General features: G+C 39.9%; 1 protein-coding gene across 18 annotated transcripts in view; it reads left to right on the forward strand.

The window, feature by feature from the left end:
* Window positions 1-23,578, forward strand: part of LOC109037045 (coiled-coil domain-containing protein AGAP005037) — a 313,866-nt gene that overhangs the window by 89,094 nt on the left and 201,194 nt on the right. For all 18 annotated transcript variants that reach the window (XR_011899170.1, XR_011899171.1, XM_072296272.1 and 15 more), the window contains one exon: window positions 23,309-23,441. Coding sequence is in view for 16 of the 18 variants with exons in the window: in XM_072296272.1 (XP_072152373.1) it covers window positions 23,309-23,441 (133 nt within the window). In the remaining 2 variants the exon portion in view is untranslated. The remainder of the gene's footprint in view (window positions 1-23,308; window positions 23,442-23,578) is intronic.

Here is a 23,578-nt window from a genome sequence, read left to right on the forward strand (position 1 = left end):
TCAGCTGTAAATGTTCTCATTGGGCCCCCAAGCATTTAACTGTGTTCAGTTTCAAAAATTTTGGTCGCACAGTGGTCAAAAATGGGGGAATTAGTGGACAAATTAAGATCCTCTGTTAAACTTTTTAAAAATGAAGTGAAACTTTTGGTCCCCAATAGAATTTAGATCCCGAAGAAATTCATGTTTTTAATTTTTTTAATTATTACTACATGTCAGACCGTATTGTTTATAGAACGTTGATATAGAATGGACTTTGTAGCATTATCTCAATAAAATATGCAAACTTTCAGAAATTTAAAAAAGAAGAAGGAAAAATGGAGAGAGAAAATTAAAAAAAGATTTAGATAGTCATAAAAAGAATTTAAAGAATTTTTCCGGGATCCAAATGCTACTGGGGACCAACAGTTTCACTTCATTTTTAAAAAGTTTAACAGAGGATCTTAATTTGTCCACTAATTCTCCCATTTTTGACCACTGTGCGATGTGCATTTGTGAAGCTGAACACATTTTCATGCATTGATGACCGATAAGAACATTGTTAGCCATGAGAACTGCAGCAGACCGACAATTTTACTTCCATTTCTAAAATTTTGACAAAGAATCCTGATTTGTCGATGATTTCTCCCCATTTTGGACCACTGTGCGACCAAAATTTTTGAAACTGAACACAGTTAAATGCTTGGGGGCCCAATGAGAACATTTACAGCTGAAACCCATCAAAGGTGTAACTTTTTCGTCCATATTTCCCGTCTTTTTGCTGTAGAAATGCTGTCCAGAATGATGGCGATTTGGCAACTTTGCCCCCTCATTTCTCAAAAACCGTGCGTATACTCGAGCTAAAATTTTTACCCGAGTTTTAGGGTATCATAAGGTATCGTTTGGGTCCGGTTTCAGAAAAATCCCCGCTGACCCAAATTGTGCCAAAAAAACGGTCGTTTTTGGCGTCGCTCTTTCAGAAATATTCGAAAGAGGCCCTCCGGACCCCCCTTTGAGCTGAAAGGCATTAAGTACCCGGGCCCCCGATAACACGGTGCCAGCAGTCCCCCTGGAAAATAACTCGCGGCTTTCACAATTTACTCAACTTTTTACCGCTAATCGAATCAAGGGAAAATGCGCTGTGCTTGAAATCATCATAGCAAGCTAGTATTTTTACGTAAATCCCATTCGAATGTAACTCCCTTTGGCTAGATTAGAGCCACCTTTGCTAAATTACAGCTAAATGGACCAGTACCGTAAGTAACCGGACGATTAATTTAGATGTGCGCAGGGGCGAGACTGGTTCCATATTTTTGGGGGAGCGCGCGGTCCCTGTTAAAACGGGACATGGGGAAAACTCTTCCAAGAAAGTGTCTCAGAAAACGCCTGGTATCAAAAATGAAAAAAAAAAAAAATTGTAATTTAACAAAATAATTATAAATGAGAACCTAAATATGAAACGAAAAAAAAATAAAGTAAAAAAAAATCAAACGATAAAATGAAATAAGCAAAATAATGAAATGAAAACTTGAAATATAACAAAAAAAATTAAATAAAAGTAATAACAAATTATTCAGAACTGAAAACAAAAACGAAGTAGGACAAGCAAAAAAGGGGGAAAACAACGAAAAATGAGACAAAACAAACTAATGAAATAAAACAAAAAAAATGAAAGAATATGAATCTAATTACATGAATAAAACAAAATAACCAGAATAACCCCAAAAAATAAAATAAAGAACTAAAGAAAATCAAGCTAAACATAAAAATCAAACAAATTAAAAATATATGATAAAAAACAAATGAGGTAAAGAAAAGAAATGAAAAAAGTCAAATAAATTGGAAAAATAAGCAAGAATAAAAATAGTGTATTACAATAGAACACGCTTAACACAAAAATCACATGCCCTGAAGAAAAGAATACCAAAAAACAAGTCAAAAACAAAACAAAAATGTCTGGAAAGCAATGAAAAAACCTGGAACCCCCACGAATGTATGAATATTCAACACAATAAAAAATAGTAGAAAATTAAGTATTAGGAGAAGGCAGAAAATGCATATAAAAAACTGGTGAAGAACTAAAACGTTCGAAGACAGCGAAGAAACGGTGATTGTCAGCCCGAGTTTTCTCGAACTAATTCGAAACTACTATGGTTCGATTCTCGTCCTAAATTACATGTGATTTAACAGCCAAAATGACATAATATTTACCCTCAAATGGAGAGAAACGTTGGGGAAAAATACTGAAAAAATAACGAAATAACGCCGCTCCGCAGTCAAAGAAGTTCGAAGCTACTTGGGACCATGTTAATCCCCCCCCCCCCCCCCCAAAAAAAAATAAATCTTTAAAAATTTTTACAATTATCGTACTTTTTCCTTCACATTTAAATATTGGTATACAATTACGGAGACTCCCTATTCCAGCGCCAAAAAGATAAATTCTGATCTAACTTTCAAAGAGATCCTGGAATATTTTCTTCTGCAGCTTAAATTACTACTTAAATCCTACTTTAGAGGAGTCATGAGTAACTTTTTGTCTGATAAATTTTTTTTTACTGTTTTGTCTAATAAAATTCTACACCATCATCATTAATATAAACTTCGAAGGATTTCACTTTTAAGCGATTCCACCTTTTTATATTTCACTCGAGGGGTTGCCAGATTGGGATATTAATGTGAATATTTTACATAGGTTTAAACTGGAAAAAGTCGTGAAAAAGGAACCCATATGGCAACGGTAAAGTCTGAGAGGGACGAGAGGCTGCCTTCCTGGGAAAACCCATGATTAAGCGGGAAATGTCATTAAAACAAATAGGTTCCGTTTGAAGCTTCAAATGTATACAGGGGAAAACTATTTTAAAATAAGCATTGTAAATGGATACAGTTGCTACCAAAAAAGAAAAAATGAAAGGGAAAGGAAATGAAATGAAATGAGGACATAACTACTTATGCAATCAGAGAGAATAAGACAGAAACATGAGGGATATTTATATGTAATGAAAGTATAAGAAAAAAACACGAGTGGGCTCATACCGATTCGGAACTCGAACTATAGTATCATTGAGCAGTTTTTTAGACCCCTGCACCATCGATAATCTTCTCAAGAAGTAAATATGAACTTTTGCTACTTTAGCGTGTCAAATCGCGGAAGGGGATGCACGGTCGTCACTTTCTTCCACACGATGGAACTAACGTCCCAGTCAAATGCGTTTTTGAAGAAATGATCGACCCCCCTCATTGCTTCATCTCCATATATGTATTAATGTTCAAATGATGGGACGTTTCGGTAACAAGGTTATGTGGCAAAATCATTTTTGTCTCGAGAGTCTCCAAAATGTATACAACCTAGTGATCAAATGTCCAACTCCTCAGAAAAATGGCTCGCGGAGCGATCCGAATGCCACTACGCGAGTGATCGGGGGTCCAGGGGGCGAACCCCTTGCACGGTGCCCCTGAACTCACTTTAAATGCGACTTTGTTGTACATCAAAAATTCAAGTTGGAGGTTGTAGTGGGGTACTCCCTGATGGGTTTTTGGGCAATTTCGAAATAGGTTGTCGGAGCTCCTCGAAAAATAATCGCATTTTTGTGGTTTTTTAGGGGTAAAATAGCAAAATTGGCCTCCGGGCGACAAATTAAACCCCCTCTCCCTCATCCTTGCCTTGACCGATCTGAATTTTTAGTATGTTTTTACCTGGTATAAGATGGGACTTTTCTGAAATTTTCATGCCCATACAAATTTTTTTGCTCCCGCGGCAGCGTTGCCAAGTTGCGGACTCCAAAATATCGAATTTAATGATAAAATGAAGGTTTCGGAGTGTGATTTCCATTCAAAATCAAAAATTCAAATTGTAAGTTGTAGTAGGGTACTGCCTGATGGGGTTTTGGCCAATTTCGAAGTAGAGTGTTTGAGATTTTTGAAAAGTAATCGAATTTTTGCGGTTTTTTAAGGGTAAAATAGCACACTGAGCACGGGGCGGCAAGTTGAACCTTTTCTCTCTCATCCTTGCCGTGACCGATCTGAACTTTTAGTATGTATTAACCTGGTATATGGTGTGACTTTTCTGAAATTTTCATGCCCATACAAAATTTTTTGCCCCCCGCGGCAGCGTTGCCAATTTGCGGACTCAAAAATATCGAATTTGATGATAAAATGAAGGTTTCGAGGTGTGATTTCCTCCAAAATTTCACGAAAAATGTGCAATCTGAGAGTTTTCGATAAGAAAAGGCATATTTGAACAATTTAGAGTTGCAGTGTTGCCAGCTTTTGATTTAAAATTCGTCAAAATGACCCAAATCGCGTTGCAACCTCGAGCGCTGGATTTTTATTTCGTTCAGAATTGGTTATTACGGTTCTTCTGTACTCTATGCATTTAGGTACCATGAAAATTATGCCATTACTTACTTGATGGGTGCAGCTAACTCAAAAAGAGAGGCCGGATAAAGCGATGATTCGGGGGAAAACGAGCGGTTCGGGTTGACAGAAAGTTCTTAAATCTACTCCATCACCAGAAAGTAAAATTTGAGAACTTTCTCCCACCCCCCAAACCTTATCCCTGTTGCAGTCAATCCTTTGAACATCTGATCTGAAATTTTGCCCCCGAATTTTTACCAAAAACATGATGTGTTTTTGCACAAAAACTTGTTTTTTTTTTCATGTTTTTGGTAAAAATTCGGGGGCAAAATTTCAGATCAGATGTTCAAAGGATTGACTGCAACAGGGATAAGGTTTGGGGGGTGGGAGAAAGTTCTCAAATTTTACTTTCTGGTGATGGAGTAGATTTAAGAACTTTCTGTCAACCCGAACCGCTCGTTTTCCCCCGAATCATCGCTTTATCCGGCCTCTCTTTTTGAGTTAGCTGCACCCATCAAGTAAGTAATGGCATAATTTTCATGGTACCTAAATGCTTAGAGTACAGAAGAACCGTAATAACCAATTCTGAACGAAATAAAAATCCAGCGCTCGAGGTTGCAACGCGATTTGGGTCATTTTGACGAATTTTAAATCAAAAGCTGGCAACACTGCAACTCTAAATTGTTCAAATATGCCTTTTCTTATCGAAAACTCTCAGATTGCACATTTTTCGTGAAATTTTGGAGGAAATCACACCTCGAAACCTTCATTTTATCATCAAATTCGATATTTTTGAGTCCGCAAATTGGCAACGCTGCCGCGGGGGGCAAAAAATTTTGTATGGGCATGAAAATTTCAGAAAAGTCACACCATATACCAGGTTAATACATACTAAAAGTTCAGATCGGTCACGGCAAGGATGAGAGAGAAAAGGTTCAACTTGCCGCCCCGTGCTCAGTGTGCTATTTTACCCTTAAAAAACCGCAAAAATTCGATTACTTTTCAAAAATCTCAAACACTCTACTTCGAAATTGGCCAAAACCCCATCAGGCAGTACCCTACTACAACTTACAATTTGAATTTTTGATTTTGAATGGAAATCACACTCCGAAACCTTCATTTTATCATTAAATTCGATATTTTGGAGTCCGCAACTTGGCAACGCTGCCGCGGGAGCAAAAAAATTTGTATGGGCATGAAAATTTCAGAAAAGTCCCATCTTATACCAGGTAAAAACATACTAAAAATTCAGATCGGTCAAGGCAAGGATGAGGGAGAGGGGGTTTAATTTGTCGCCCGGAGGCCAATTTTGCTATTTTACCCCTAAAAAACCACAAAAATGCGATTATTTTTCGAGGAGCTCCGACAACCTATTTCGAAATTGCCCAAAAACCCATCAGGGAGTACCCCACTACAACCTCCAACTTGAATTTTTGATGTACAACAAAGTCGCATTTAAAGTGAGTTCAGGGGCACCGTGCTTGGCCAGCCGTCCTGGACGCGCTGAAGCGCGCCCAGAACGGCTGGTATCTTCTTCAGCTGCATTTCAAGACCAATATTTTTGAAACTCATCAACATCATTGTTTCATCAGTTGTACGAGGGGCGTTCAATAAGTTAGTATCCCCCCTCTCTAAAATCAATAAGAATTGACCAATTTTAAAAAACTTGGGCTCAAAATCTTCCTTAGGATATACTGAGTTCAACAAAACAAACTGCAACAAAATCGGACCATGTGCGGCCGAACGCGAGCCGTTTGAACGCGCCGAGGTGCACGGCGCTCCCGCCGAATCCGCGGAGATTTTAAGTCCGCGACAAGAGAAGAGCTTCTCTGCCGAAGTCTCAGTCGTTCATCACTGACGAAAAATTAAAGAAGTTTTTGTAGAATAAGGGGCTTACCTCACCTCTCCACATAACCAGCTCGATCCAAGCAGGTCTGATACTAATTGTGAGACTAAGAGAACGGATACCTCGCGTTAGGCAAAACAAACCACCATTTATTGCCGTATCTAAAATCTGAACTTGGGGGAGTTCATTTTGAATCAGTGGAAGAGGTCAAACAAGCCGTCAACACTTTCATCCCCAGCCAGTTGAAAGACTTCTAACGCGTGGTATCCGTTCTCTTAGTCTCCAAATTAGTATCAGACCTGCTTGGATCGAGCTGGTTATGTGGAGAGGTGAGGTAAGCCCCTTATTCTACAAAAACTTCTTTGATTTTTCGTCAGTGATGAACGACTGAGGCTTTGGCAGAGAAGCTCTTCTCTTGTCGCGGACTTAAAATCTCCGCGGATTCGGCGGGAGCGCCGTGCACCTCGGCGCGTTCAAACGGCTCGCGTTCGGCCGCACATGGTCCGATTTTGTTGCGGTTTGTTTTGTTGAACTCAGTATATCCTAAGGAAGATTTTGAGCCCAAGTTTTTTAAAATTGATCAATTCTTATTGATTTTAGAGAGGGGGGATACTTACTTATTGAACGCCCCTCGTACAACGTTTTGTGACACCCAGAGTAATGCAATCTGGCACCCTGACAACGCTATTCTTATGTGTATCGTGTATCTAAAACTTTTTCTTAAAACAACGTTTTCTGGCGTTAAGATGCACCTTCTCGACGTACCGGATGAATTTTCAAAAACTTTTCTTTCTCTTTTTTGCAACTACAGATGATAGGGTTTTTCTAATAACTTTACAAGATAACCCCCCAATCAGTTTAAAGAGCCCTTCGACTGAAATTTTTTTTTAAAACTCGGACATTTTTTTGAATTTTCAAAAATCCTCTCATCGTAAGCCAGAAGAAAGTCTAAGGAATTTAAGAAAAAAAGAAATATATTGAACATCGATGCAGGAGTACTTGATAAAGTGTACATTAGCATCCGTAAATTTTACCTTGTGAGGATAGGAACTCATGGCCCCCTTGTAAATTCTGAGGGAAAGTTGCTGGGAAGAAGCTTTGGAGACGTAAACGGAACGGAGTGCAAACAAAAAGAAAAGGAACTACGCAAAGAGGATTTGCGTTAGTGTTGTTGATTTTTCCAAAAAATCGATTAAATTGGAAATATCGATTCCGTCCAAAAAATCGATTTATCGCAGAAAAATTAGGGCCTACAAATTGATTTTCAAGGAAATCGCTCTGAAAAAAAAATTGATTTTTAGGAACACGAACAGTATTGTGCCGTTCGTTCTTCATGAATTCTAGCCTCTTCGAGCGTTAGTTTCATTTTCCCTTGAAATAGCATAATGGCTTCCTTTAGTTTTAAACAATGACAGGCTTATTGCTTCCTTAATTACTGAGGAATAAAATTTTTGTTTGTAGAAAATCGAAAAATTTCGATTTGTGAGTAAAAAATCGATTCAACGACAAAATCGCGTGCCAAAAATCGATTCAATTTAATCGATTATTTTGTGCTAAAAATCGATTTCTTCCGAAAATCGAAAAATTCTACAACACTAATTTGCATGCTGCACAGTTCCTTCCGATTTAATTATTTTGTATATGGTTCTTTTTAGCATGTAATTATGCCTTATACCTTTCACTCATTCGAACCGTAACTGCTGACGATCCCTCGGGTGAGTAATCGCTGACGTAACATCAACATTGTTCCGTTGACTCGCAACTCCTCAGGCGATGGCTGACTGCTTTAAGTTGTGAAGAGACGAGGCGCGGAGAGCAAGCTGCTGGAACCCTATTAACGGGGGGGGGGGGGGGATCCAGATTCACTTTCTCTCAAGGTCTGTTCTCTGAACTCAAAAATTCTCCGCACAAGGGCAAGTTTGCAAGCGTGGATCTTGTCTTAGCCGCTTCACTCGCTGGTCACCAGTAATGAGTCGCCTTCATCTGCTACTTTTACGTTGCCACATCACCCGTCGAAACTTCCAGCCTATCCGATTACTTTTGTTTTTGAACCACCCAGCTGGGCTTAACCGCCCAGATCCAGGGATGTTTCAGGAAATGTACGTTTTTCTTATGATAAGGTAAAACAGTGTTTCTACTGTTATTAAAAACCGGAGAAACGGGAAAATATCAGGAAGTTCAATGTTATCAGGAAATGTCAGAAAAATTGATCATTTATCAGGAAATTCCGGGCACGTCAAGCATATTTTAACTTCATGCAGCTCATGGCTGAAAAAAGTGACATATTTGACTCAGTTCATTAAATAAGTTCGTTTCTTAAGTCCAACCAGTATCAATGTTTTCGTATTCGCCCAAAGATTAGGTAAATTTCAATCATCAGGAAAATTCAGTATGAAATTTTACTATACACCCTGTTAAAATAAATAATCAGCGCCTGTCACCCTCGACTTATTAGCCGCGACTCGACGGAAAATATTTTTTCATCTTTATTTCTTTGGCAAAATTGGCAACACTTTTTTCCCACGTAACATTTTAACGATTGCCTCCTTCGATGTAATCGAGAGTTCAACAATTTTGATAGGAAACACATAACTTCAACTCATATCCTTTTATTTTATTGGCCCGTCTTTGCATTTTGCACTGCTCTTAGAGAACGGGGAAATTCAAACGTGCTGATCAGATTTTAATATGCACATCGATGTATTGAATGGCGTCATGGTTCTACGATGTAAATGTCGTTTTTTGCCAAATCTAATAATTTTTTGGGGTATCTGAACAATTCTAGAGATTTCGGTCTTTTTTCTCTTTTTCTTTCTTTCTTTTTTTTATTTTTTTTATTTTTTAAAATTTTTTTTTAAAGCAAAATCTAGGGATTTCCTTCTTCCCAGCTATGGATTCTACTTTGGATTACTCAAGTTAGAATGGGTAGATAGAAATCAATCTTCTACATTTACTAGCTCATACAATTTTTTCTGACGACTGAATAGTGAAATCACAATGATCATTTCGAAGTTCTTCGGGTGATGCCGACCAATAGAAAAAACAAATAATAAAGAAAATAAATATAAAAAATTTTGAAAAAGAAGGATAAGAAATACAAAAAAACGGCACGTATTTGAAAGTGGCTGTCGAGAATCGCGATTCGCTGAAATTTATCTTACTGCAGACGTGCCCGCCGATGCAATCAGCTAATCGGTTTTCCGTCCCAACCGTGGTGGGTTAGGAGGGAGAGTCATGTATCAGCCAATGATGGGGTAGGGAAACCCCTAATGACAATAATTGACCATCGTAACTTTACCGTAAACCACCTGACAATAGAAAATGTAAATGAAGTTACGAAGTGGACAAATCTTCAACATGTCGGAAATGGATTTGCTGCTAAGGGTAACAAGTTCTTGAAAAGTCATTGAGACCTGGGAAAGTAGGATAATGTTTTCCCACCCTAAAAGTCGGGGGAAAGTCAGGGACTTTCGTTGCGTAACTTTGAAAGTCTTTCTTCCGGCTACAATATTTAATTACTTTTTAATTACCTTGGTAATTTTTCAATTTATATGGCTGCCGCATCATAACTATACGCTCTCTGGCCATCTTTAGATTTTTTCAGTTTTTGTTAGCTCACTCCACCGTTCTACCCGGCCGATTTCCGTGATTTTCGAAGCTAGCGGCAGGTAATAGTCTCTAGACGAGCTCGCTCTTTCACATGTTGGAAGTATAACCCAAGTTCTTCATATGACGCTGTAAAGATGTGAACTCTCTCATTTAAACAATGTGAATATTAATTTTTTTTCACAGTTCGTTCTAAAGATCTATTGGGCAGATTTTCATAATTTTTGCAGTTAATGGGAAGGTGGAGTCCCGAAATGAGCCTCTGTAGATGAGCTCGCTCTATCACATGTTGGAAATATAACCCAAGTTCTTTATTCTGAGGTTGTCCAATGGGTAATGCAATGATCGACTTTTAGAGCGAACGTAAAAAGCTAAAAAAACATCGGTGCACATATTCGTGTAGACGGAGTAAAACCCGATAAAATGAAACCTTGCTAAGTTGTTTTGATCAAAAATTGACGGAGATATGACGTTTCTCCCACGGCATGTTGAGAGAGCATCTCCAGGATTTTAGTGGTATTTTTTGAGAAGAAAAGAACTAGTTAGCGACTAATACTGCTTCTGTTGAAACAATCGTCCTTGAACACTTATTTCATTTCTTGATACGCACAATCCACGCCGAAAACAATAGTGGATGACGTAATGTTGTTATTTTTTTAACGTTTTGTTACGTTTTAAAAAACGTTAACGTTTTTCGTTTGCACTCAACATCGCGAAAAAGATGAGCAAAATTAACCACGTGACAGACCAGCCGACTGAGTTGTAATTATTCTCTCACACGTATATGTGGCAACCGCCTCGGCAAGCCATGTTGCCAGACCCTCCCTCCCTTTATGTTACCAATTTTAGCTCGAAGTGTATCTCGTAAAAGATCAAACTTAATGCACTTCTTTTCGCAGCACCCTTAAAATCCTGGAGGCGGTCTCTCAACATACCGCGGAGAAACGTCATATCTCGGTCAATTTTTGACCAAAACAGCTCAACAAGGTCTGATTTTATCGTTTTTTACTTTGTCTACACGAATATGTACACAGATTTTTTTTAGCTTCTTCCGTTCGCTCTCAAAGTCGATCATTGCATTACTTTTTGGACAACCTATATATGACGCGGTTAAGTTGTGAACTCTCTCATTTAAACAATGTGAACCTTAAATTTTTGTCTTAGTTCGTTCTAAAGATCTGTCGGTCAGGTTTCCATAATTTTTGCAATTTTTGGCAGGTGCATGTGGTGCAGTAAATGAGCCCACTATTTTCGGATTTTGGAAGTATGACTTAGGTTTTTTATATGACGTGATAATTTGTGAATTCTCCCATTCGAACAATGTTCTTAACAAACAATCTATTCTACAACACAGGGTGGGGAAGGAACACTGCTCGATTGAGCCAAAACCGTTGTAGTGCGCGATCTGATTCAAGTAGACTCATGTTTTTTGTGTGAGCGAAAAATTCAAATTTATTTTGACCAATGCTGAACATATACCTTAGTATCTTGATTTTGAGTAAATTGTAGCACTTTTTGTTGCACAAATCGTCTTACACGTGAAATTTTGAAGAGGAAACATTTATCAGAATGCTTAAATTCTTATATCGTCTGGTAGTCCATTCCTTTTTTTCGCAATAGTAAAAGGCTGCAACGTATCCATTTTTTAAAATTTTATTGCAAGGCACCCTCCCCCTCCGAAAAAATAATGCAAATAAAAAAAGAACATTTATTAAATAGTTAGAAAATTTTCTGTTCAAAAACCTCAAAAATTATAATAGTCCAGGCAAACAAGGAAAAGAGCCTCTAAAAATCCCGGGTAGCAATGTTTTCATCGTTTCCTATGTAATTTTTGACGCTGAATCCGAATTTCAACTTTGCGCCATTTAATTCGGACTGGAAAGTTGCCAAATTTGGCAAAAATGGCCGAAAATCGGACTTTTTTCCGGATTATGGTCTGTAACTTGCCAAAAATTGATCTGACGATAAAATTAGTTATTTTCAGAAATAAAGCTCGTTAAATTTCCTATAAAAAAGTTCCTAAACACTTTTTTGCTCAAGGCAAAATCAAGCGCGCTGGCGGGCTCCGAACTTTGTAAAATGTGCGAAAATTGCGCATACTGTAATGTGTTGGGTTATCCTTATCATTTACATGAATTCATTTCACTCAGTGTTTTTATCATCTTCACTTAATTTGTCCAGAAATTACTCGTCGGACGATTAAAACAGGAGACATCGGGCAAAAACCGCGAAAAACATACTTTTTGCTCATTTTTCAAAGTTCGGAGCCCGCCAGCCCGCTTGATTTTGCATTGAGCAAAAAAGTGTATAGGAACTCTTTTACAGGAAATTTAACGAGGTTTATTTCTGGAAATAACTAATTTTATCGTCAGATCAATTTTTAGTAAGTTACAGGTCATAATCCAGAAAAAAGGCCGATTTTAGGCCATTTTTGCCAAATTTGGCAACTTTCCGGTCCGAATTTAATGGTACAAAGTTGAAATCCGGATTCAGCGTCAAAAATTACGTAGGATTCCCTGAGAGCATAACTACCCGGGATTTTTGCAAAAACCGCAAAAAAACGCAATTTTCGTTCATTTTTCAAAGTTCGGTGCCCGCCAGCGCGCCTTGAATTTTGCCTTGAGCAAAAAAAGTGTATAGGAACTTTTTTATGGGAAATTTAACGAACTTTTTTTTAAAACAACCAAATTGTCGTTAGATCAATTTTGGACGAGTCACAGGCCAAAACCCGCAAATAACCAAATTTTCGCTCTTTTTTCAAAGTTTGGAGCCCGCCAGCGCGCTTGATTTTGCCTTGAGCGAAAAAGTGTTTAGGAACTTTTTTATAGGAAATTTAACGAGCTTTATTTCTGAAAATAACTAATTATATCGTCAGATCAATTTTTGGCAAGTTACAGGCCATAATCCGGAAAAAAGTCCGATTTTAGGCCATTTTTGCCAAATTTGGCAACTTTCCGGTCCGAATTTAATGGCGCAAAGTTGAAATTCGGATTCAGCGTCAAAAATTACATAGGAAATGATGAAAATATTGCTACCCGGGATTTTTGCAGGCCATAGCCCTTTTCATGGCTTATTTGCCTGGACTTTAAGTAAGTCCAAGAGCTTTGAAATCTAAGAATACTTGTCCGGCAAACCTCTTTGCCGAAGAGAATAATGGTTGTATTATCCGGTCGTAAAATTATGGCTGAGACTCCGGAGGGGTTTTATCGGTAGTATTCGCTATTTGATGAAGGGGGTTTCGTTTCAATCGTCATGGTTCGATTGACAAATATAGACGTGAACCAATTGACGATGTTTTCCATTGATTCACAGGTTTGGATTGATCCAAGTTTCTCGATTGACTCAGGGGTTAAAAGATTGATTCACAAGTTTTTCGATCGATTCCAAGGCGTCATCGATCTGTTCACCAGTTGTTCGTTGGTGATTGGGCAACGGACTTTCCACGTGAAAACTGTAACGAGACAAGACATCGATTCTGTGTGGATCGGATATCGCGGAAAAAGCCCGCTTATCCACCATCGTCCAAACTACAGGCACCCTCGTGTTAAAAATCAGATTTATAGATCAGAACCAGTCGAGCAATGTGTGAGTGAGTTAGTGAGTCACCTTCTAGTCAAAATTTTTCATGGGGCCCTGTGAAGGGGCGGGGGGCGTTTTGACACGAATTTGACGTTAAAGATTTCTTAATAACTAAACCGAGTTTTTTAAAGTGGCGACCGGTAAAAGTTCAAAATGACCACAAATTGGTAGCACAGGTTTTTCTCGATGGATTTGTGCCTGGTATTTTGGCACGTAAAAAATGAAATTTAAAAAAACCAATTTTCAGCCACCTGCTTAATCGGCTGACAGTTTGAAATAGTTTGAGATGATGACTTCCGGTTTGCGCAGAAATGTTTATTTTTTCATATTTTTTTCAAATGAGCTATCAGAAAAGGGGTCCTGCCATTGGGAAAAAAAGTTAGGGTCTTTTACCCTCCTTTCAAAATTTTAGAGGGCCAAAAAGTAGCTCCTTTTGATGCAGGAACATCCGATAAGTTTCAAATATTTACCTCAATCAGGTGAAACAATTTAGATGGGACGGAAGGGACTTTAGGATTACCGTGTATGGAAAAAAAAAAAAAAAAAAAAAAAAAAAAAAAAAAAAAAAAAACCTTGTATGGTTGAGAAAGATATGGATATGTAATAAATAGATACCTATCCGTTATTCATAATATTAGATACACCGAATACCCGCCGCGTTTCTGCATCCGCGTTTGGGTCGCGCGTTCCTGTTAAAGTGATCCGGTATTTCCGCAGTCCAACTAAAATTGTGTGCGGATCATCGAAAGTTCTTTTCGTAGTTTTTTACCCGATGTGATCCACGCAGCTCCAAATCGATGATGCAATTGACTTACGTAACGGCCACTTCCATATGACTGATCTAATCGTTGAGTAATTTGCTTTTTCCTTTTTTGCATATTATTGCATACAGTCGGCCCAGTCAAAACAAAAGGTTTTCAAAATACCACCGTCACTCACTGAATATTGATGTAAAATTCTTGGGAGAGTTTTTTTTTTTTTATTGAGAAGAAGTCCTTACGTTTCAGCGATGTTTCTATGAAAATGTATTTAAAATATTATTCTCTTAATATTTTTGAAACATTGATAATTTTTATTTCAAGTAGCTGATTCAGCTCGCTACGCTCGCTTGCGCCGCTAGCCGGTGGCTTCGCCCCCTGGACCCGCAGTCTCTTTCGGAGCGAGTGACTGTTGGCTCGCTGCGCGAGCCAAATTTTGCTACTTCAAGCAATTAGAGGACTTCCTGGCGACAAAATGATAAATTCAAAAACATAGAATAAGAAACTAATAATGATAATCACCTACTTCTAGAAAAAGAAATATCCTTGAAACATAAAAAAACACTCCTGGAAAAGAAAATCAAAACACTTTGTGAAAATGTAACAGTCCGAAAGGGTGAAGACTAATCACCGATTCTCTTGGAAGAACGCATGAGCTTCTGTAAAGAAGTTAATTATTAATAAAACCTGTGCTGCCGTAAAAAGGAAAATTATTTTTTGAAAATTACACATCAAGATTAAGTAATTTCAATGTAAAAAAAAAAATAAAGACAAAATCAAGAAAGCAAAACGCTAGATGCACTAATAAGAAATCTTGACAAACCGAGAACTGACTATGAATAATGCGACGGAGGAAATGCGTAGCAGGTGTTCCGAGTTAGACAGCATAAGGAAGGGGGTGATACTGGCCAAAGGACCCAAGTCAGAGTAGAAGGGTTACACGTGCTGTGAGCAGGTAGGGGTGGGTTTACGTGGAGAGGGAAACGAGAAATCAGAGGGTGGGAGGTCCCCAAACCATACGACTCGTCAAGAGGCAAAAACGCAATTATTTCGTCATCAAATCGAGGTAAATTTTGCAACATCGGTCGCGCAAATCGAAAAACCAAGGGGTGCTGGCACATCTACAGCCTAAGAGCTTTCATTTAAAACAAATCCAAGGAAAATCGGTCCAGTAGTTCCCGAGATCGAATTAGCACAAACTGTCCAGCGGCAAAGACGCAAATATGTCGTTATCAAATCGAGGTAAATTTTGCAACATCGGTCGCGCACATCGAAAAACCAAGGAGTGCTGGCACATCTACAGCCTAAGAGCTTTCATTTAAAACAAATCAGAGGAAAATCGGTCAAGCAGTTTCCGAGATCGAATAGTCCAGTAGTCTCAGTTTCGACAAACTGAAGGAGGACAAAAAAAAAACCTTAGGATATTAAATATATAGATAATATTTTACGACGAATTTTAAAGACGAAAACTAAAAATTACAGTAAATATGTTTTATTTTTAACTTCTTATAGTGCTAGGTTGACGTGGAAGAAGGTATCATTGTAAGGAAATATGATCATCTTTCTCACGAAGGTTGGCTAGTTTGGACCTGTAAGGAGGCAGACTCTCAGAGAGGATTTCAGTTCTATTCCCCACTTAACCTGCGAGCTTTAGAGGTCACCATTACCCCCCCCCCCCTTTTTTTTCAATATACTGATGAATCGACGCGACGCAAGTACTGACGAAGAAAGATGAATTACGAGGGTCGTTTCAAAAGTAAGTTTCCCTGTTCTTTTTCTCTGCAATTATTAAAGCTAAAACAAATCTGTGAAAATGTTGTTGTAGGTCATACTCTTAGCTTTCCAACAAGTTGAACTTTTCATAATTTTGCCCACTGGGCGCCGAGAAAATGCAGTTTTCCCGAATGAACCTCCGTGCACCGCGGGTGCAAATTATAGCATTTTGAAACCGGGCATGATTCGCGCGATAGTAGTTATTCTCAATGGGCCTGTTGCATGCAAGAGATACAGCCGTGCGAATAGACTTTTTGGAGGTTAAATGACACGAAAATTACGATGGTCACATTAAAAAAGTCTGAAATACACTCCTTACTGCGCAATTTGCGTTGTTAGGAACGCGCTTTTTCAAATTTCCCGCGTCTGGGGGCAGTTTTCTAACGGAAACAAATAACGGCAACTCGAGGCTATTTCCGGTCAACTAAAACTGACAACATAACCTAAAAATCGGAGCTCGTGATGTCGTGAAATGAAATGTAGAAGGATTGCGTTGGATATTTAAAAGTTGATCGATTTGGTTACCGCATAAAGCGTATATGGACCACTATAAGGGATCACGTTGGGTTTGTAAACAAACTGAAGGAACAAATAACAACAACAACGACGACTCGGCAACTTCCGGAAATCACAGAGCCCGCCGTTTCCTCGTTTCCGGTGATCAGAAGACTGCCCCCAGACGCGGGAAATTTGAAAAAGCGCGTTCCTAACAACGCAAATTGCGCAGTAAGGAGTGTATTTCAAACTTTTTTATTGTGACCATCTTAATTTTCGTGTCATTTAACCTCTATTAAGTCTATTCGCGCGGCTTTATCTCTTGTATGCAACAGGCCCATTTCAACGATTAACAGATGAATTGAGCGAATGTTCATAATACTGTGCATAATACTGAGGACCTTACCTTACTTTTCAACATAGTCTCCGCCAGTATCCAAACATTTTTTATACCGTGGCACCGACTTTCGTATCCCTTCCGTAAAGGACTCAGGTGACTGCTTCAGGGGCCAAGAGTCGACAACGTGCTTCACTTCTTCATCAGTGACAAAGCTCTGACCTCCGAAATCCTCTTTGAGATGAGGAAACAGAAAGTTTTCACCCGGTGCGAGATCAGGAGAGTAAGGCGGTCAAAGTGGATTTCGGAGGTCAGAGCTTTGCCACTGATGAAGAAGTAAAGCACGTAGTCGACTCTTGGCTCCTGAAGCAGTCACCTGAGTTCTTTGCAGAAGGGATACGGAAGCTGGTGCCACGGTATCAAAAATTTTTGGATATCGGCGGAGACTATGTTGAAAAGTAAGGTAAGGTCCTCAGTATCTATACTTTAAGCTCCGATAGCTCCTAATTTTGCGTAATTGGTAACGCTTAGCTCCAACATTCTACCGGGCCGATTTTCATGACTTTTGCAGTTATCGACGGGCGATTGTCTCTAGATGAGCCCGCTCTTTTTAGATTATCAAAATATGATCCAGGTTTTTTTATATTACATGGTAAAGTTGCGAATTTTCCTAGTCTCTAGTTGAGCCCGCTGTGATCAGAATTAGAAAATAGGACCCAGATTTTTTTATATTAGAGGAGACTAGAAAGCTTAGAAAGGGGGGCCAAATTTGAAATTCCCGCCAGTAAAAAATGGCGGGAATTTCAAAGGACTGCGTGCAAAACGGGCCATTTGGGGCTCGGGGCGGATACCTTTGAGACTTTCCCTATTTATTCACCTAACAATGCCCCATCTTTTCCCAAAGTTTCAAGCCCCCCAAAAATTTTGGGGAGACGAGGCGGGGGGTCAAAGTTAAAAACCGGCAAAATTTTCGCGAATTTATTACTCGAAAACCAAGAAGTTTTGGAAAACGCGGTTTAAACGATTGTATTCAGCGTGACGAGAGCTTTCAGAAAATGTATAACATCATAGGGTTTTGTCAACTTCAGCTCGAGTTATCGCCTCCGAAGCGCCGGAACGCTCGAAAAAGACCCCTTATTTTTTCACGTTTGGGCCGATTTTAAAAAAAGCCATTTTTTTATTTTGATGAAAAAATGATATGTTGTTCCCGACTCTCTGTAGCCCCTCTAGCTCTTTACCGCATGCTGGGGAAATGTTTTGGTCGCGAGTTATAAGAGCGGAAAGGAGCAAAGGTCGGGAAAATCGGCTATTTTAAACTGCGCGCGGCGACAGATCAGGAGACATGTGGCAACAATGCGAGGTCGGCAGAGGAGTGTGATTCGCCGAACTGAGTGGGAGGGGACGTTTTCCTTCCGATCAAATCCGCTTTAAGCAGAAAGGAACCAAGCCGCATCAGCTTTTGTCTTTAATTTGAGAATTTAATTGTTTACTAGCTGCTTCAGCTCGCTACGCTCGCTTGCGCCGCTAGCCGGGGGCAAGCCCCCTGGACCCCCAGTTACTCGCGGAGCGAGTAACTGTTGGCTCGCTTCGCGAGCCAAATTTTGCTACTACCAGTGCTTAGAGGACTTCCTGGAGGCAAAATAATAAATTCAAAAACAAAGAATAGGAAACTAAAAATTACCCACTTTTAGAAAAAGAAACAACCTTGAAAAATAAATAACACTCCTGGAAAAGAAAATCAGAACACTTTTTGAAAATGTAACGGTGCGAAAGGGTGAAGATAAATCACCAATTCTCTTGAAAGAAGACATGAGCCGACCCCCGACATTAGTGAAACTGCCGTAGGACCCATGCTAGGGTAGAAGGGTGACATGTGTTGTGAGCAGGTAGGGATGGGTTTACGTGGAGAGGGAAACGGAAATTCAGAGGGTGGGAGGTCCTCCAACCATATGACTCGTCCAGCGTCAAAAACGCAAATATGTCGTTATCAAATCGAGGTAAATTTTGCAACTTCGGTCGCGCAAATCGAAAAACGAAGGGGTCTTGGCACATCTAGATCCTATGAGCTTTCATTTAAAACAAATCCGAGGAAAATCGGTCCAGTAGTTTCCGAGATCGAATTAGCACAAACTGTTGGAGGCCAAAAAAGGCCTTAGGATATTAAATATATAGACTAGCTGCTTCAGCTCGCTACGCTCGCTTGCGCCGCTAGCCGGTGGCTTCGCCCCCTGGACCCCCAGTCACTCGCTCCGCGAGTGAATGTTGGCTCGCTTCGCGAGCCAAATTTTGCTACTACGAGTAATTAGTGGACTTCCTGGAGGCAAACGATAAACTCAAAAACAAAGAATAAGAAACTAATAACGATAACCACCTACTTCGAGAAAAAGAAACATCCTTGAGAAATAAAAAACACTCCTGGAAAAAAAAATCAAAACACTTTGTGAAAATTTAACGGTGCGAAAGAGTAAAGATTAATTGCCGATTCTCTTGGAAGAACACAAGAGCTGCTGTAAAAAAGTGAATTATTAATAAAACCTGTGCTGCCGTGAAAAGGAAAATTATTTACTGAGAAATACCTATCAAAATTAAATAATTTTTTTGTAAAAAAAACTAAAGACAAAGTCAAGAAAGCAAAATTCCAGACGCACTAAAAAGAAACCTGGACAAACCGAGAACTGATTATGAGCAATGCGACGGAGGAAATGCGTAGCAGGTGGTCCGAGTGAGACGGCATAAGGAAGGGAGGGATACTGCCACAGGACTCATGCCAGAGTAGAAGGGTGACACGCGTTAACGGTAGGTAGGGATGGGTTTACGTGGAGAGGGAAACGGAAAATCAGAGGGTGGGAGGTCCCCCAACCATATGACTCGTCCATCGGCAAATTCGCAAATATTTCGTCATCAAATCGAGGTAAATTTTGCAACATCGGTCGCGCACATCGAAAAACCAAGGAGTGCTGGCACATCTACAGCCTAAGAGCTTTCATTTAAAACAAATCAGAGGAAAATCGGTCAAGCAGTTTCCGAGATCGAATTGGGACAACCTGTCCATCGGCAAATATGCGAATATGTCGTCATCAAATCGAGGTAAATTTTGCAACGTCGGTCGCGCAAATCGAAAAACCGATGGTAGCCTGCACATCTGCAGCCTAAGAGCTTTCTTTTAAAATAAATCCGAGGAAAATCGGTCCAGTAGTTTCCGAGATCGAATTAGCACAAACTGTAGGAGGCCACAAAAGGCCTTAGGATATTAAATATATAGATATGAATACTGTTGTGCGGATTTTTGTGCTTTCAGTGAATTTTCTGAGTAGCACGAAGCAAATTTCTTAACATTTTCAAAGGCATTCGCTTAAATGTTCTCTCGTGAAAAATTCAATTGTTTGGTTAAATTTGGCATTAGCTGATGTGGCTTGGTTCTTTTCTCCTAAACGCGGTTCATATCGCACTGCATTCACAAAAACGATGCTTCTAGGTCATATTATGTTTCAACTCTTCTTTTACGTATCATGCCCTCCTTTTGAACGTATCCAGCTTGTATGTAAAGGGAAGTCTGTTTTTCAGCTTCCCTGAAAAGTTGGCATTTTTGAGGTCGCACCTTTCTTTTTTCGCCGTAAAATGTTTTTTTGATAGCGGAGTGCAACCAAAAGTAGCTGTTGAAGGTTGGCAACAACCCCCTGCCATTTAAAATTCGCGCCAGCTTTTTGGTGCCTAAAGGTCTCCATGGAGAGGCCCTAGTTGCTATACTTTCTCTACTACAAAGGTGCTTCGGTAAACCAGAATCGTATTAACTGTCGTGATGCACACTAAATGCTGGAGTTAGAGTGACCAATGGGCGACCCGTAATTTTTTCGCCCGGCCTTCGAGATATTTCAGCAATTTTGACAGATGGCCAGCTTTTCAACGGCTTTCATTGCAATGCGTCAAATGGGAACTTTCATCATCACTCTCTGCGTCGAGCCGCGTCATCGTGATGAGATACTTCATATTGAGATCACAGGAGATAGTCGGAGTGTTTGAAATATAAATTTCGGCAAACTTCAAGAATCAATTCGACGGAACGAAATAGCACGGAAATACACATCTTTTTCTCAGAATATTCTAGTTGTGCGACACAACAGGGCTTATTCATCTGTTTAATTCAAGAGAAATTGCCTGCTCTTGCGGAGGGTTTTCATCGGCTACACGGTAATTACTAACAGATCAGCAGACTGAGTTTTAAAATTGATAGACAAAGAGTACGAAAGATGAAGCGATCTTTTAGGTTGAAACGAGTGGTTCTAATGGAAGGGAGAAAATTATGGACTAATTATAAGGTATTTTGTGTTTTTTCGCTACTTAATCAATTACTTACCTCATTTGTCCATGCCAACCACCCTTTTCCACCAATGAGATCGCTCTCTTTCTGTTTGTAGAGAAGCTAAAGAGGTAGAGAGATTAAAGTGAGCATCCCATTAAGTGAGTTTTTGTTGAATTCCCGTCGCCCCCCCCCCCCCCAAGAAAAACAATTTTGGGAACTAAAATACGCATTTTTGTGTCCACCAAAACTGCTAAAATCGTGTAGGTAAGCGTCCTTCAGCAATGAGTGAACCCAGTGTAAGGATTGAGCGGGTCAAAAAAATACCAGTAAAAATGAGTGTAGCCAAAAAGTGATAAGTTTCCGAGGGACCAAAGAATATGGGATGACGGCTCAAAAATGGTGAAGAAACATGTGCTAGACCTAAAAGGTTGGAGGTGATTCTACCGAGAGATCAAAGAATGAAAGGATCGAAAAGAAAGAGAAAATGGAATAATATATGCGGTTTTCAAGTGAGAGACTATTTTTAATTGATCAGAAAGATCCTGTCCTAGGTGATTTTATTTTTACCAGGCTCAAAGTGAGCCGGCTACTACCATGGGTAGGAGACCTGAAGGGCCACCAGGCACGTAATGCGCCGGCTTCTACTTTGCGCTGGAAAGTCAAAAGGACTTGAAATTTTGAATACTACTCTGTGCTATTGCACTTACTTTTACTCCGGATTCATAAATGAATCGGCTTCTCCGGTTGGAGGATTTGATACAAACGTGAATTTAGTCAGAGATGTCTTGAAATTTTTCCTGGGTGAATTTAGATCGGACTGCCATAAGTGGAATATTAAAGTTGATTTCGTGATGACCCTGAGAGATTAGCCGCTCCAATCGCTATAGATGAGTTGATTCAACTTGCTCGCCAAATTCGCTCCTTGACCGTGCTCGAGGAACTTGATTCTTGACTTGGGTTCGAGATTCCTTTCTGGCTGCTGCTTGAACTTGGTTGAGTCTTCGTTTCCTAGGTCTTGATTAGCTTGCTTCGCTGCTTGGCTGGATCTGGAGACTGGGTGTTGATCGGACGGCGCATCACTTAGAAGTGAATTCATGGAGCGCAGCGTCCCAGTATTTATACCGGTCGCGTGAGAGAGCGTTGCCACGAGCTTGGCTGTGATTGGTCGACGCGAGCGCTGTGTGAGAAATTGGCGGGAGTACCGCTATGCGAGTTTGAACTTCACGGGAGCACCGCTAGGCGAGTTTGAACTTGGCGAGCGCTGAGAGATTAAGTTTTTGAACGTTTTGAATTTCGCGCTCGCGCGCGGCTCGTGATTGGTGCGCTGCCTCGCGTTCATTCTGAGGCTGGGGCCAATGGAATTCAGCGGAGCTTGTTGCTCCCAGATTCATCACTGTGATTGGATTTCTAATGATTATTATTTTGAAGGTGAAACCGAACACCCAGAATCTAATATACAGAAGTCTGTATTAAGTAATGGCATTTGAAAGAAAAGTTCATTGAAATAGGTTAAAATGCAGTCACGATTGAAGGTTTTCACCCGAAAAAATGGCACCGTTGCAATCCAGAGCTTCTAAGCAAAATCGCGACCAATTTTAGACGTCTCGGGAGATATTTTACCTAGCCAAGTGCCCTTTATCCGTAACGGTCATTCTAAAGAATACGTTCGCTTAGTTTCTAAAAAGTTCCTTCCGTCGTAAGTGTCTTGTCATTTTTAGATTGTTTTATTTGTACTGACTAGGTCACAAAACGTGACCGTTCCTTGTTTCCTTGATTTATAAAAATGAATAGGAATAAATGTATTGTTTTTTCTATAAAAGAAAAATAAAAAATTAAAAAGAAAAAAGATTTTGTTGCTTCTCGGCGATTCCATAGCTAGGCACGGTTACCGAATTTACTCCTATCTTCCTTTAACGTTAGGAGTGACCAAAGTCCATTGGGACCCAACTCGATCGGGAGCAAAGTCCACCGGGACCCAACTCGGTTATCTAATCACCGACACGGTACCACGGGACCCAACTCGGACGTTGCCTGTTACACTGCTACTCTCCCTGAAAAGGTACTCTACACGAGTTTTCACAACACAGCCAAACACTGTCGACTAATTGAGAGCGGATGATCCTATCCCTATCCCACCCGGCACCCATCCGAGGACCTTAAAGGGGCAAACAGGATGTATTGCGGTGGCATAGCTATCCGCGGTTCTGCCCTCTGCATTATGTACGCGTCTATGTAAGAGTGTTGTTTCTATAAATTTAATTTTTATGTTATCATTGGTGTTTCAGGGTAGTAAATCAAATTCGGGAAACCATCAACCGTATTACATGACCACCCCCTCTCTACCAGGGTCCTCCACTCTACCTAGGGTAGGGCCCCTCCTGCGAGCCTATTCTCCCGCTCTTCCTAAGTCATCCTCAGGTATGTAAAGAAAACGTGACGTAACGCAATATCTTTCGATATTTGTTCATTCAGTTTTCGAAAATCAAAGGTTTCATCCCCCCAAAACTTGTCTTTTGGTGTGAATTGAACCTACAAAATTTTTTTGCCGGATCGGC

This window comes from Bemisia tabaci, chromosome 2, assembly GCF_918797505.1.
Source record: "Bemisia tabaci chromosome 2, PGI_BMITA_v3".
NCBI classification, from domain to species: domain Eukaryota; kingdom Metazoa; phylum Arthropoda; class Insecta; order Hemiptera; family Aleyrodidae; genus Bemisia; species Bemisia tabaci.